The sequence below is a fragment of the Nanorana parkeri genome, unplaced genomic scaffold, assembly GCF_000935625.1.
Source record: "Nanorana parkeri isolate BGI_ZX_2015 unplaced genomic scaffold, ASM93562v1 scaffold2119, whole genome shotgun sequence".
NCBI lineage: Eukaryota > Metazoa > Chordata > Amphibia > Anura > Dicroglossidae > Nanorana > Nanorana parkeri.
The window spans coordinates 354,234-370,738 of record NW_017308387.1 but is presented as its reverse complement, the minus strand read 5'-3'; the positions used below and the strand labels follow the sequence as shown (position 1 = coordinate 370,738).

Below are 16,505 nucleotides of genomic sequence, written 5' to 3'. Positions count from 1 at the left end.
AGAGGCCCGGGGGGCAATTGCCCCCCGGCCCAGTCCGCCCCTGGGCGGGTCTTTGTATCAGGTGGCTGCTGCTGGGTCCTCGCGGCTGAGGCCTCTGTGCTGCCCCATTATTTGTCTGCATTTCTGGCTAGTTTTCTCTGCCCAGCCCGCCCGCCTGTCACTGCCTGGCTGCCGGGGCCTCAATCTAAGGTCCCTATTGTACACACATACTAGGGCCAATTTACCTTCCAGCATGTTTTTGGAGTGTGGGAGGAAGAACATGCATACTCCATGCAGATAGTGTCTTGACCGGGATTCAAACCGGGGGCCTCCAGTGCTTCAAGCCACTAAGCCACTGTGTAAAAGAACAGTTGGGTTACATTTGAAATTTATATTTACAGGAACAGAGTCAGGACATCATATATAGTTTTCATCGTGTTTCTAAAACTCTGCCACCCCTGAGCAATAACGGTCAAAGAAAATGCTTTTTCCCTTAAAAAGTAATTGTGCTGAAGCATTTAATTTATAGTTAGCTGGGTTTTAAATAGGTAATGTTCAGCAGAGGAAGACCATGATACCGCACCCCATAGCTATAAACTAGGGCTGTTACTGATTAAAATTTTCGTGTTCGATTAATCGCAAACATTTTTAATCGATTAATTATAACGCACGTACAGATCCAACTACATTGGCCATACATATACAGCACAGCAATGAAGTAATAAAATGAACTAGGATCACACTAATCCAGCACATTATTAATCTCACGTGCCCCACTCAATATGGCCGCCGCTTGAGTGGGGCAACTCAGAATAATAACGTGCTGGATTAGTGTGATCCTAGTTCATTTTATTACTTCATTGCTGTGCTGTATGTGTATAGGCCAATGCCTTTGCTGGCGCTCGTGCAGAACAAGTTTCTTCGGCATACCTCTTAGTTGTAAAGAAACCGGAAGTCAAGTGGTCGCAGAACTCGATAAGTGTCGACAGATCACCGGCCCAAGTAGCTCCTTCGGCTAACGAAGGGAAGGGGGGAGGAGTCCGGTGACATTGATGCCCGTGACGTCACCGGACTCCTCCCCCTTCCCTTCGTTAGCAAACAGAGCCACTTGGGGAAGGGGGGAGGAGTCCGGTGACGTCGATGTCCGTGACGTCACCGGATCTCCCACGGGACTCCCGTAAGACCCGGAAGCCGGCGGAGAGGCGAGTTTTCATTTTTGATCAAAAGAATTTTAATTGATCAAAAATTTTAACAATTATTCGAGAAATGAATCGTTAATTTCCGCAGCCCTACAAGTACAATATAATTAGCTGGATGCCAAACATCATTATGTTGTATATTTCTTAAAGTATATGTGAAGCCATCAGGAATAGATGGGGGTTGATTTACTAAAGGACTACAGGCGTTTCACTGAGCAAAGCTCATTTTCAATAAGCTCAGTAAATAAAGTGAGGTTGTGCTGGATTCAATCATCCTTTTCTGATTAACCCTTACAGTGGGGCTACCCCTGCACTGCAAAAAACAAACCATAGATATACTCACCCGAAGCGTTGAGCTGGCTTCTTCTTCGATGGGTCTCTGGAATGTCTCCCCCCCCCCCTCATCTGCAGTGGTCTAAGGTCTAGTAAATCATCACGTCTATACACTGTGCATAGACGTGAGGATGCTGAGGAACATTCCAATCTGCTACGGAGGATGGGATAGGCTGGAGGGAGCGCCGTGACAGCTGGCTGGCTCTGAACGTTGGGTGAGTATATCGTTGTTATTTTAGCACGAAGATACAAACGAGCACTTAACCCTCTCAGTGCAAGTTTAACTTTAGCCCTTTGTTTGACTTAAAATAATATTTTACTGTTTCCTGTATTAAAAAAGTATCCTGAAATATTTCAGTAATAAGTTATATGGACCAGCGACCTCCAGGACTGTATTCAGAGATCATGTTGCCGTGTTGGAATGATGATTACATTATCTATAGGCTCCACCCCTTCTGTAACCAACTGTGCGGTTTTATCATTTTTGCAAAGCTTTGAGCCTGTATCCTTTGCTGGAGGCAGCACGCTGTTTGATTTATTGACTGAGGAACCACTGGAACTTCCTACCTTCCTGTCATGAGATGCATGGCTAATCCACAGCCTTTTGATTCATCTATCAAAGCTCTATCCTCTCTGCCCTTAAAAAACCCAGCAAATGTATTGCTGGGTTTATCCATAAGTGGTCAGACAAAGCAAAAATGAAGGGACATGCAAACATGAATTATGATTATTGCATTACGGAGCCCACCACTGTTTTACTTTAGCCTTGAGCACTGACCCACAAATCCCATACTGCGAATGCAGCAATGCTGAAATAAGTAAAACCAATATAGAAATATATTAATGTACCTTTGCGTCATCTGTTGATATCAGGGCGCCTTATGATGTTATAACATTTGTGAATCTCATATTATGACAGGAGATGCAGTCAGCAAAGTTCATCATCTAGGTTTATGTGCGTAATATTCTGTAGTCTAGAGAACAACTGATCTTTATGTGGTGACTTAAAGTGACAAATACGACTCCCTCTCTAGGCTCTCCGCCAGGAATTTTTAAATGTTGACTGGTGTGTCTCCTGTACTCAAACAAAATAGAGGTGACCTTCCCTTTCCAATACACAGATCTCATTTTTTACTCATGCCTCTGGAAATGAGCTGCTCTTGCCATAATTTACAATATTTTTATGCTTCTTTTGTAAGCTTTTTAAATTGTTCCTCCAAAAAACACATAAAAGTAATTTGTCATAAGTGCACCTGTCACATCATACAGCCGTAAATAATAATTTACATCTATGCTGTTTTTCTTCAAATTTCAAGCATAGGCACACAGCTAATTACAGTTGAAATCCATATGTTTGAACTATGTGTTCTGCTGATTAATATATTATAATGTTCAGCAAATTGTGATATATGTATTTTTATTGTCTTGTTTTTTTGTTTAGAATAAATAGTAAATAAGCAAAAAACAAAATGCATTTTTCTGTAATTTTTTCCCCCCCAATGCAATGCTTACCTAATTTACACACCCTCATATATTTATACCAAAATATAATCAACAAAGTTTGCTGATTCCAACGATATCACATTATTTACATTTATGTAACATAGTGGAAATGGCAAAATGATACAGTGGATGTATGCATTTCACTTTATGAGAGCTTTATTTCTTTTTCAACGCTACAGTGCAACACACACAGGGGGGGGGGGGGAATGTGTGTAAATTGCTAGCATAACATTAAGATTAGAATAAGTCAGGAAGATAAGGGCACAAATTAGCATGATGGCAACTTTTTCACAGGATTGCAATTAAGCATATGTCTCCAGATCATCCGGCATCATTTTTCAAAAAGAGGGTTGGGGCACTAACAGGTATTTGAAAGAGCTTATGATAAAAGCCTTCATAAAGATGGGCTGTGACCCACCGAAACTCTGTGACATCACTCATGATATCACTACCCTCCTAATGTAATGGAATGGAAGCATAGTGTTTACATTCGTTAGCCTATGGAGTTACACAGTTACATAGTATTTGAAGTTGAATAAAGACACAGGTCCATCAAGTTCAACCTATTGCGTGTATGCATGTGATTCTGCATGTGTATGCGTGATCCCTGTGTGATCTTGTTCTTAAGAGTACCTGTACCCCTAAATGTTACGGTCTCTGAGGAAATCATCCAAATGTTTATTGAATGATTCAACACTCTCAGCTGAAATCACTGCTTGCGGCAGCGACTTCCAAACCCTAACGGCTCTAACTGAGAAGAAGCCCCTACGCCCCTTGTGCTGAAATCTTTTCTCCACCAATTTTAGGTGGTGGCCTCTTGTCTTTGTTATGGTGTTTACCGTAAAAACTTTATTGCTGATGTTGCTATCACCATTGAACATCTTGTACATCAAAAATCATATCCCTCCGTAATCTCCTTACTTCCAGTAGCCTTGTCTCATAGCTGTGGTCCTAGTGCCGGCAGGGGCCTGCAAAAGATGGCTGCTGTATTAAAATGAATAGCCACTATCCCAGTGCCATTTTTAAATGTTGACTGGGACTCATGTGGTTACACTAGAACATCAGTGAGGGGTGGCCGTGGCAGCATTTGCCACCAGATTTTCCCTTTACCACTGATGCTGTCTTTTTTCTGCTCTTCTTCTGGATCCAACAAATTCTTTCTTTGGCCATTGGGTGGTCACTGATTATGTAACTCCTGTGCATGTGTGCTGAAGTTACATTATCCAGAATTCAGGATAAATAATAAGGATGCCAGAAATGGGCTGAGACTGCACACTGCACTTCGCATTCACAAGCAAAAAATATGTGCTAGCAGATGGCTAAAATAGACATCCTACACATCCAAAAAACACCACCTGCTACCATTTCTATAAAAACTATAATTCTGCTTTCATTTAGACCTCCCCAGACACCTATAATTACCTTCCTTTGACTTCAACAGCACTCCTTTCCTATGTCCTATAAGTCACCAAAGTACCAAGCATCTTCTTCTCCTGGCGCTAAACATATGTAAAACGTATGAAGTGATGGAGTATTAAAGCAAATGTTGCTTTGTTGCTGTGTCCTGAATAGGAATTAAAAGGATCTGGATGGAAACTTGTTGGATGAATTGTGACTGCATCCTACCAGATGTAGTCACTGTTCAGGTATTCAGACAGACACGGGTGTCCAAGTCTGAGCTGTCTGAATACAAGAGCTGAGATTTGGGATCCTCATCTTTTCTGGAATCTCACTGGAAGGATCAACATGTTACCCTTACTTAGTTGATGCGGATGGAAGAAAGGGTAAGGTAAGTATAGATTCCAACTTTTTTCAAGTACAAGTACATTTTATACAGGGGCAGGAAGTCCATTTTAAAATATATAATGTTCCATGAATGTTGCTTAAAGCCCAACTCAAGGATAAAATAGAAAATCAGGTACATCCTCCCGAAACAATGCGGCTGCAGACTTATTATGTTATTTACAGTGGCCAGTCTACAGGAGGTTAAAGGATCTCTCGTCCTGAGGTGAGGTTTGCAGCAAGGGTGAGGGGCGTATTTACAATCTTCTTTACAATGTAGCTTTCATTGACACATTTATTTTAGCTACAGAATCATTTTAAGAAGAAAGTCAGCAAAGGCAGCCAACATGTGACCCCTAGTACAGGGTTCTTTGAAATATCCCTTCATAGAAAATGATGCCTAAAGGTGCCCATACACTTTACAACCCTCGCAAGACGAAAGTCTTGCGAGGGTTGTAAAGTACTTAAAAAAACGTAAGATCTGCCCATCTTGGACAGGCAGATCGTACTTTCGATCATCGCAAGTCCGCCCCCCTGAGGGGCGGGCTTCTGATGACTGTAATGAAGGGCGGGCTTATGATGACTGCAAACAGGCAGTGTGCGCACACCGGCCCGTTCGGCAGTTGTCGAACCAGCAGGCCACTAACTCACCGAGAATCGTATGATTCCCGGCGGGTTTTCTAGCATGCTGGTTCGACGGAAGATGTGCGACCGTACAGTAGAACCGGTCGCACGCTTTCCATACACTGCACGATTATCGTACGATCGCGGGATTTCCCGCGATTCTCATACGAGAAACGTGCAGTGTATGGGCATCTTTAAACAGACTGCACAGTAGAGTTACACAAATGCAAAATATCTAATTTCCTCTGCTAGTTTGAGTACATTTACAAAATTATTTGTGAATGTCATAGCTACTTGTTGACTTTTTGTTGTAGGTGTACCAGTCCTTGATGGAGGAGTTTCTTCTATCACACTCTAGCCTGATACAAGTTCCTTTGTTTATGTCACATAGTAATAGATTCCACCATTAACCAAAAATACCCATAGCATGGGTTACAAATATAAACACTTCTCTTCTGTCCGTGGCATCTGTCATTGAGCAATGGGTCTGCAAGTGACATATGAGAAGAAAATCATATTTTGTCACAGACAAATGAGGGGGACTTAATATAGGGTTTATTCGTGTGAGAAGAAACTGCAGGATCTGATGGAGCCTAATTACACTTTATAAACATCACACAAGACGAGGCGCCAAGCTTGTTTAATTACGGCACTGAGCAGAAAATACAGAAGTCTGATATAAAAGTGCATGGTAATCTTGCTGCAATCACTCTCACATGAGAAATGGATTGTCTGGGCATCCAGAGCCCTAAATGCATTGCTGCCATCCTAAGAATGTTCTGAAATAAATATGGAGATTCTGTTCTAATAATAACATGGTTGATTACTGTTTGTAGTCTGAAAGCTGAGCTCTAACAGGATAGAAAGCTGTTTCCTGGTTTATAAATTAAGGAACTGCATGTCACGTCAGTGACTGATATACATGTTCCTGAAAATGAACATAATGCAGTTAATGGGGATACTTAAGAGGAAGTAAACTTGGGTAAATCCTTCTGGTAACATTCTCAGATGTTTATGTTGAATTATCATATATACAGACCAACTGTCCCTAACTTTCCTTGTCAGCCGCAGGTTATAAACTTGTGAAAAAGTAATTATAGAGGGTTTATTCACACACACCTGAAAACACATACATATTGTGCACACATTGACATGTATTGCAGTTATTTATTTCTCTATGGAGCACATTGCACTGTGTTTTTACATGTGTTGCATTATCCTTTTTATCTTTATTGTGCACAACTAGCAATGAATAATGTTTACAGATTTCCTTGTAAGGCCTCGTTCCAGCAGGCGGCATGCTCCACCACCCCTCTGAAAAGCAATCCATGATGGGTGGACGGTCCGGGGGCAGTAAAAACTCAGATCAACTGCCTGTTTTTATAGTCCCTCAGCTGCCATGTGAACAAGGTCTAACGCATGTTGACAATGTTAGAGCAATCCAACATTGGGGTTGATTTAGTAAGGGTAAATAGGCTATTAATTTTGCAAAAACAAATTCTTTTTGCAGGGGAATTTTCCCTTAACTCGGTGAATGTGGTAAAAATTCACTTTGCATAGAATACCCAATCATGACCAAGGAAAATAAAGAAAAACTGTATTTTTGCTTGTACATGATTGGATGATGGAAGACAGCAGGGGTTCACCTCATTCACTAAGCTGAGGGGAAATTCCCCTGCAAAAAGGAAATTTCCTTGCAAAGTAAATGGCCTGTTTGCTTTTAGTAAATTAACCCCATAGTGTGAATGGAAAGCATTAAGGAAAGTATTTTTGTGGCTTTGCATTTTGGCTGCACTAAAAAATACAGCCCACTGCTTGTGGTGTAAAAGACGAGCAGAATTTTAGGCTATTTTTAACGATATAGTCCAAGTACTCCCAATTGTTTGGAGTTTTTGATCTTTGCTAGAAAATGCCCTAAAGCCCAATTTAAATTTTGTTTACTTGTTCAAATTCACACCCCCTCCATGGTACTCCAATCAACAATGCTCCTACTCCCTGAGCAGCATTGTTGATTGCAGTACTGTGCAGGGGGCATGTTGGACCACTGAAGATGGTGGTCACTATGCTCTGTGCAAAAGCAGCAGTCTGGCTCTACAGAATGCTGCTAACATAGAGCAGATTAGTACACTGATAGACACAGATAGTAAGAAAAGGGGATGTTCTTTATGTGTTATGCAGCCTGAATACATAGAAAAAAGTAAAGCTTAAATTGGTCTTTAAAATACCTTTTTCTCGCAAAGCTGAGTAACAACCATAACCCTCAGCACTTGTCCTCACACAGACCTGTATTGCAGAGAAGGGGAAGTCATACATCTTTTTTTACCCAGGTCTTTTATATTACCGAGTGTGCTGAGACTAATTTTGGTGCCTATTGGACTATACAGTCATAGTTAGACTCCCTGCAAAGCTGCTGTAGCAGAAAAATGAGGAGCAGAGGTATGACTATGAAAATGGAGGTTGTTAGTTCAAAGTTTATCTATATCTATGACTTTGGATTTTAAATATAGATTGCCATATTGTGTATCTCAGTGCTTGCTGGTGGTGAACCCAAAGATGAGAATAGCCAAGTAGCGTCAAGCCTCACATTAGTAAAATTTTGTTGGAACTGTAAGTGATACACTAATGTGATCACATAGGAGTTGGGGATTCTTCACCACATATTCCCCTAGAGCTTTCAACGCAGAATGTCTGGAGACAGCAGCAAATGCAGTCAGTCAGTCAGCAGAACTGTGTAATATGTACTTCTGAATTGTTGTTTTCCGTTAATATAAATCCACGTAGGTACTAATTTACTTTCATTGCATTTGCAGCTGTCTTTCTATATCATAGTGAAAGCTATCTACACGTTTGGTCACAGTGCTTCACTCATAGCACTTACAGTAGGAAGTGCAATTCTTTGTTTATTTAGGTAAGTAAATAAGCATGTTTTATACTTTTATGTTGTAAAAATGTGCATTTAAACAAACACAATATTTGTTAGAGTCATGTGCAACGACAATCTAATATATTTTGTAAAATCTGTTTTGATTAACATAATTGAAGCCAGCCTGTTCTTCTTAGCCCATTCTTTAGTTTGCCTTACCAAGAACTTAGTCTCCTTATGAGGGAAACTAAGATATTAATTGATTATTTCATTATTAGGGATGAGTGGAGTGATTTTAGTGAAATTGATTTTGCCATGAAATTCCATTTTTGCCATCAGTGAAATGTTGCCAAAGCTGAAAGTTCTGTTTTTGCTCTTTGAGCTGTTTGCTTAAAAAAATCTACTTTTTAATTTTATTTATAGGGTGTCTTTTTACTGTAGTTTAGTTTGGTTCATTAAGTGTTCATTCTATGTGTGCTTTTTTTTCTTTTTAGTGTATAACTGGTTGTTATTAGTGGGGAAAAAGAAAAGAGAAGGGCGCCCACCCTAGTGTAGAGGGTTTTAATGATTATGAGTAAAAATACAGAGTAAAAACATACTCACAAAAGTGGATCAATAAAAGCATAAAAACGAGCCTATGCGATAACTGTAGAACGGCTGCACATATGCCTGTGTGTCAGCACGGGACTCCTGTGATGACGCGTTTCCGGGGCCACGCCCCCTTCGTCAGAACATATCCACTGCCTCACTCATACAGCTTTATAAAGGGAAGTGTAATTGATGCAGACCAATGAGCAAAGCTCCATGGTCTGCATCAATTACACTTCCCTGAGGGAGGGAGCGACACATACCGTCGCTCCCTCACTTTCCGATCATCTCCCTGCAAAGAGCGGTGACTGTCAGTCACCGTTCCCCCCAGGGATTCCCCCCCTCCCCGCGCCAATCCTCCAGCGCTGACGGGAGGAACGGACGGTGGAGGGGGCGGGCACAGAGGGCTCTGCCTCTAGATAGGCAGAACCAGCTGTCACTCACGCAGCTAGGTGGATCTCAAAAGCATTGTCGGGATCCATCCTGGCTGCAGCGCTCTCAGTATATAGCGCACTGTAGCTCGCTATATACTGAGCTTTGGGTCAAGGAAGGATGCTAGTATATGTCCTCCCGTGACCCTAAAGAGAACTATGGGATAGAAAGGTTACCCCATAGTTCCCTTTTAAGCAATGTAGCTTCCTATGTCACATCTCCAGCTCCAGTCTCCTCACAATTAATCAGCATCTGCCCAGTGAGTTGACCCAGGAAGCAGGAAACTCACATGGACAGAAGGAATACTAGACCAAAAAGGAGCAGATTTAACCAACTAGCAGTGCTATGTGCATCACATAAATAGCTGCCCAAAATTAAAATTGTGTTAGCAGGTAAAACAGTAAACACATATGCCATTCATCTGTATTTTCGCTTTTTGCCTGAAGTGCCACCTTAAGACATTTGTTTTTATTTGGCCTCCATAGAGTGCACTAAGTTATAGTGCACATGATGGCCAGGTAGAGATACTTGATGCCCTTCTGTGTACATAATTCCTATATGATGAAGACGTGTCTTCCTGCACTCCTTACCGCATATCCCCAATGTAATGCAGATGGGTGCTTGTAGTGACCACTGGTGGCACTGCCAATGTCAATGCTGGAGACATCCTTATAAAGTCTATAATTCCTATATCACACAACACTTTGGTAAAATGTACATTTCTCCACTTATTTGTAGCCTTGGACTTTTGGTTACCCATAGTGTATGAGATGGGTATAAAATAAGGGAAAACATTGATTTTTATTTTTGCCAATAATTTCCTTCAAAAGAAGTCCTTGAAAGCTACACCAAACACAAATAAAAGATATGAGAACATTTAATTACATTTGTCAGTTCAATATCACATTGGTGAATTCCTGTTGGATAGACTGTGTTTCTTTTGCTTTTTTTAATCTGATGCCAAAATTGTTTTACACATTTAATAGAAAAGGGCTGTGATTCCTGTTGTGAGACAATATTAGCCTGCACTGAATTATCTTTCATGACCTTCAAGGATGAAATGAGGGAGACTTGCTGAGAGGTAATAACCTTAGGCAAGTTAACAATTAAATATTTTACACCAACTGAGCATCAACAAAATCAGCAGCTACATTCTTTTGCTTTTAAACTGAAAAGCCTTTACATGTTACAAATGTCTTTTGTTGGGCAAAAAAACTAGGACAGTGTCATGAAAGTGTATCTACTGTATATCCAAAGACTTTGTTTTTGCATTTTGGATAGGAGCACAATAGGGTTAGGAGCACTGTTTTTACCACGTTTTTATTGCTAAATTGGAATATTGATATACACTATATTTCCAAATCATTGGATTCAGGTGTTCCATGAAATTTCCTTGCTACTAAATATCCCACAGTCAACTGTTAGTGGTATTATAACAGAGTGGAAGCAACTGGGAACAATAGCAACTCAGAAATGAAGTGGTAGGCTACGTAAAATGACAAAGCGGGGTCAGCGCATGCTGAAGCACACAGTGCACAGAAGTTGTCAACTGTTTGCATAGTCAATAGCTACAGACCACCAAACTTAATGTGGCCTTCAGATTGGCACAACAACAGTGCGTAGAGAGCTTCATGCAATGAGTTTCCATGGCCGTGTAGCTGCATCCAAGCCTTACATCACCAAGTGCAATACAAAGCATCGGATGCAGTGGTGTAAAGCACACTGCCACTGGACTCTAGAGAAGTGGAAACGTGTTCTTTGGAGTGACAAATCATGCTTCTCTGTCTGGCAATCCCATGGACGTGTCTGGGTTTGGCGGTTGCCAGGAGAACGGTACCTGTCTGACTGCATTGTGCTAAGTGTAAAGTCTGGTGGAGGGGGGATTATGGTGCGGGGTTATTTTTCAGGGGTTGGATTTGGCCCCTTAGTTCCAGTGAAGGGAACTCTTAAAGCATCAGCATACCAAGACATTTTGGACAATTTCATGCTCCCAACTTTGTGGGAATAGTTTGGGGATGGTCCCTTCCTGTTTTAACATGACTGTGCACCAGTGCACAAAGCAAGGTCCATAAAGACATGGATGAGCAAGTTTGGGGTGGAGGAACTTGACTGGCCTGCACAGAGTCCTGACCTCAACCCGATAGAACACCTTTGGGATGAATTAGAGCAGAGACTGCGAGCCAGGCCTTCTTGTCCAACATCAGTACCTGACCTCACAAATGCGCTTCTGGAAGAATGGTCAAACATTCCCATAGACACACTCCTAAACCTTGTGGACGCCTTCCCAGAAAAGCTGTTAAAGCTGCACAGGGTGGGCCAACTCAATATTGAACCCTGTGGACCAAGACTGGGATACCATTAAAGTTCATGTGTGTGTAAAGGCAGGCGTCCCAATACTTTTGGCAATATAGTGTATATACAGTATATATTGTATATGACCATAAATCACCTCCTGTTTATGATGTCCGATATTGCAACGAATGGTTCAAACAATAAAGCTAACTAGCTTTGGAGAGGTTGAACCATGTAGTGCAGTGGCACTAGTGGGGTTTCTGCGAAAAGTCCAAGAGCAGCAGTGGAAGCGCCACAGCATAAGTCCTAGAACATTTTAAGTAATTCACATTAAAGGGTAGAAGACAGTCAAAATAATACTAGCACCAATAATGTTGTGTAAAGTGTTTTTCTAGTACAATATGAGGTAACATTTGAAATAACATCAGTAATAGCCCGCTTGGGTGTTTTAACAGTCCATGATTGATTTGTGTTAATTATTAGTAATTTTATTAATTTTTTAACAGTTGATTAGATACCACCAGTTTTGTATATGACCTTTTTATCATTTTTATAATACATAATAATATGTCCAATTGTTTCTTTTTTTACCTTTATTGCTTTTTACTGCAACCCTGATGAAGGGGTAGTGTCTAAACCCCTGAAATGCATTTGATGTCTTGTATCACCATAATGTGAAATTACTAAAATTTTCTTTGGGGTTGGGGTTTATTTACTGAAGGGAAACAGGCTGTTCACTTTGGAATACTTATGTAGCTTATTGAATGTGATGAAAACTCACTTTGCAAAGCATACCCAATCATGTGCAAGGAAAATAAAAATAAAAAAATGTACTTTGCTTGCACGTGATTAGCTGATGGAAGTCAACAGAGCTTCACTTCATATACTAAACCTAAGGAAAATTGCCATGCAAAGTGAATATTCCCTTACAAAGTGAAGATCCTATATGCCTTAAGTAAAGTCCTACTCCTAGGACCTATGGTTTGACATGTCCACGGCTTCTTTTACAAGTAATAGGACATTTAAAATTTTACAATTGTCACCTGTTACGGTAACAGCTGTCTTAAAGAGGAATTCTTCTCCTATGGTAGAGATGTAGACAGAAAAAAAGTTAACTGAATTAGAAAACAATTCAGCGAGTGCTTAACCCCACATTGCAGGGGCAATCCTCAATGACAAAAATCAGGCACAGATAGGTTTATTGCTCCGACATATGTGTTGCCAACACATTTCAGAGAGGAGGAGTAATGGCACCCTTGGATACCATGACATCATGATAATATCGCACTTATTGGACTCTCTGTGGTCATCGGACAATTAATCAACACTGCTGGTATCTATATAAGGGAGGTCATGACTGTATGCTAAATTTAAAGGAAGGATCTCTATTTTTATGTAGTTTAACTATGTAAACTCATTTTTTTATTTTGTATCAATAAAGATGTAGTTTTAATACAGTTTTGTATTGACTATCTTGATACCTCAAAAGCCCTTACATATGCTTTAATATTGAACACATTTCAGAGTGTCTCCCGTATCAGGAATGTTTATTTAGAACATTTGTCTTTGAATTAGCCCAGGTAATAGATAATACAAAAGAAGTGGACAATAAAATCTCTGTAGGTTAGGGTTAGCAACAGACAAAAAAGCCTAAAATCTCAAGCAAAAAATATGCCATTTTAAATCCTTATTCTATCTATACTTAGACTAGAAGTACAAGTTATCTTCTGTGTAAATGATTGTTCAATGAACAAAAATGAGTTGATAGAGTGTGCATTTTAATGTTAATGGTAGGGGAGAGTGCATCAGTCCCTGATTCTCATAGACACTAAGGTTATCCTTCCAATGATGGCATTGTAAAGGTATCAACTATTTAGAATAAAAGAACCCATACCTACGTATAACATTGGCAAGCATATTGTATTTGAATGCACACATTACAATATTTTGAATGTTTATATTTTTTTACTTCTTCATTCCAGAAAGCTGCATTGTACGAGGAACTACATCCACCTGAATTTGTTCCTCTCATTTATTTTGAAAGCTATTTCTGTATTAGTGAAGGATGATTTTCTGTACTCCAGTTCATATTCCTGTCCAGACTCTCTGGTAATTACACTTTGTGCATTGCATGTGATGGAATGAATGGTTAGTGTAAGATGCCTATCAACAAGGATGACTATTGGCCAGGGTATAGCACCTAAAAAGCTAATTTTCCAATAATGGGACAATGATAGTTGAAATGCACATGATTCTAATACACTATCATCCATTCAGATACTGTTTAGGCAGAGCTGGAACTAACATGTTTACCACATCTGCCCCATCCTCCAGTGAAAGATATCCTGAGAATCCAGATTGGACATATCTAGCAACATGAAAGCAGTTGTAGGTCCGCTGCCCAAGTTTCATTAGAAAGACCATTGATTACTATCTTAATTAGCCACATTAAACCTCGGAATGTACCCATGGTAAATGCTAGTAATTAAACCACTGCCACAGACTAAAGTACATTTTTAATAACAGACAGAGAGATTAGATAGATAGATAGATAGATAGATAGATAGATAGATAGATAGATAGATAGATAGATAGATAGATAGATAGATAGATAGATAGATAAAAGATTGTGAAATTGTGAACATCATATCTACAACTATATGGTCAAAGGTATGTGGATGCCCTTCAAATGATTCAGGTGTTTCCAGTTAAGGGTACAATTAATACAACAGCATACAAAAACATTTTAGACATTCGTGCACTTCCAACCTTGTAGCAACAGTTTAAGGAAGTCCCTTTCCTATTCCAGCATGACTGTGCCTCTGTGCACAAAATCAGGTACATTAAGATATGCGTTGACAAGTTAGGTGTGCAGGAACTTGAGTCCTGACCTCAACCCTACTGAACACCTTCAACAACATCAGTACCTGACCTCACTATTACTTTTTTTAATAGGCATAAATTCCTACAGAAATACTCCAGAATCGTGAGCAAAGCCTTCCTAGAAGAGCAAAGGCTGTTATAGCCACAGAGGCCATGGTTTTGGATTGGGATGTGCAATTGGGATAAGCAAAAGCTCATATAAGTTTAACTGCCTCCGGGCCGGCCGTAGTAAAAAAACGGCCGGCCAGGAGCTCTCTAGATCTGAGCGGGCGTCTCTAGACGTCCACTCAGACCCTGGCCATATAGTGTGGATAGATCGATTTAAAAAAAATGCATAGAATAAATATATTTTTTAAATATTTATTTATATAAACTGTGTGCGTGTGCGTGTGTATATACTGTGTACAAACCTCCCCTCAAAATACATTTAAACTGTGAATGTTGGCATTTTATGTTACAGGTTGGCTGCAAGATTATCTTAGTGTTTTTTCATTATTGTGTGACAGCAAATTTCTACTGGTTGCTGGTAGAAGGACTTTACCTACATACACTTCTTGTGGTGATCTTCTCTCCAAACAGACATTTTACTATATACCTGTTTATTGGATGGGGTATGTTTAATTTACCACTTCTTACATTATTTTACAATATATATATTATAGGGGATGGATATAATTAACTGACTTGCCAGTTACACTTTCCCAGCATTGTAGTGATAATAGAAACTGGCTATTTTTTGTTTGTAAAAATAATTAGCTCTCATGTTTCTTAATTAAAACCATTTGGGGAAAATGCTTATAAGGAAACACTGTCGGTATTGGGTTACTATTTATATTAGTGTTAAATAATCTTTCTACAGCATCTAAGATATACTACGGGGTGAACTTGTGATTTTGATGGGTTTTTAAAGACAAAGCTTGCCTTCAGACTCTATCTCTGATTGAAATTCACCCTGATCAGAGCAGAGGGAGGTAGAGGGGAATATCTCACTGCTCTGATGCATTCAGTTTTGCATACATTGAAGAGAATGAGCTCAGTAAAGAACAGATTTGTTAATAGGAATGCTAAGACCAGACATAGTAATCTTATTATACATTTCTTGCAACTTCAATAAAAAAAAGAAGTTAGAAGCAATAGGTTCTGCATGATCACTAAATCCCAGTGTGCTATGAAATATGACTGGGTCATCTTTTCTTTCAATGTGTTTAAGTATTCCAATAGAGTTGTAGTAAAGGTTTTTGAAGTGCATAGAATATACATTTGAGTTTTACAGTTTTAGGATCATAAATAAAAACAGCATGACACGTAAAGGTTTTTTGATTAAAAATAAAATAAATTATATAATTTCCCATATTGCAGTTCTACTGTATAGGTTACATTTTACAGAGCTGGATTTACACTTTAATAAACTATAGTAGATAGCAGAAAAAAATGATGCATGTTTTAAATTTAAATTAGAAATGTAAATTGCTATGGTGACCAAACTTGTTTTGTTTTTTTACACCCTGACTTCTTTTACTGTTTTCTTCCTTAGGTATTCCCACCATATGTAGTATTGTATGGATAGTTACAAGAATTTATTTAGAAGACCGTGGGTAAGCATGCTTTACTTTGCATAAACCTTAGTCAAAATATAAACAGGTTACCATATACAGTGGTGTATTTAGGTTTGGGCTGCCCTAGGCAAGACAAAACTCGGGCGCCCCTGCCATACACTACATTTACCCCACCTGGCTGTGGTCTCAGGTGGGCTCTGCGGTGGTCTCTACAGGATCTTTGGTGGGCTCTGCGGGGTCTCAGGCTGCTAAGCCCACCATACCCCCTGAGACCCTGCAGTCCCGATAGACCTCGCAGATCTCACCCCAGATGCTGCAAAGCCCCCTTGGGACCCAGCAAAGCCCCCCACCGATCCTGCTGAGACCCTGCAGGATCTCAGGGGGGCTCTGCAGGATCTGTGGTGGGCTTTGCAGGCTGCAGAGCCCCCTTTGAATCCTGCAAATCCCCCCTGAGACCCGGCAAAGCCCCCC

At 40.0% G+C, this 16,505-nt stretch overlaps 1 protein-coding gene across 1 annotated transcript in view; it reads left to right on the top strand.

The window, feature by feature from the left end:
• VIPR2 (vasoactive intestinal peptide receptor 2) overlaps positions 1-16,505 on the top strand; it is a 64,447-nt gene that overhangs the window by 39,785 nt on the left and 8,157 nt on the right. The window contains exons 5-8 of the mRNA XM_018572749.1: positions 8,231-8,328; positions 13,578-13,704; positions 14,939-15,089; positions 16,013-16,073. Of these exons, the coding sequence (XP_018428251.1) occupies positions 8,231-8,328; positions 13,578-13,704; positions 14,939-15,089; positions 16,013-16,073 (437 nt within the window). The remainder of the gene's footprint in view (positions 1-8,230; positions 8,329-13,577; positions 13,705-14,938; positions 15,090-16,012; positions 16,074-16,505) is intronic.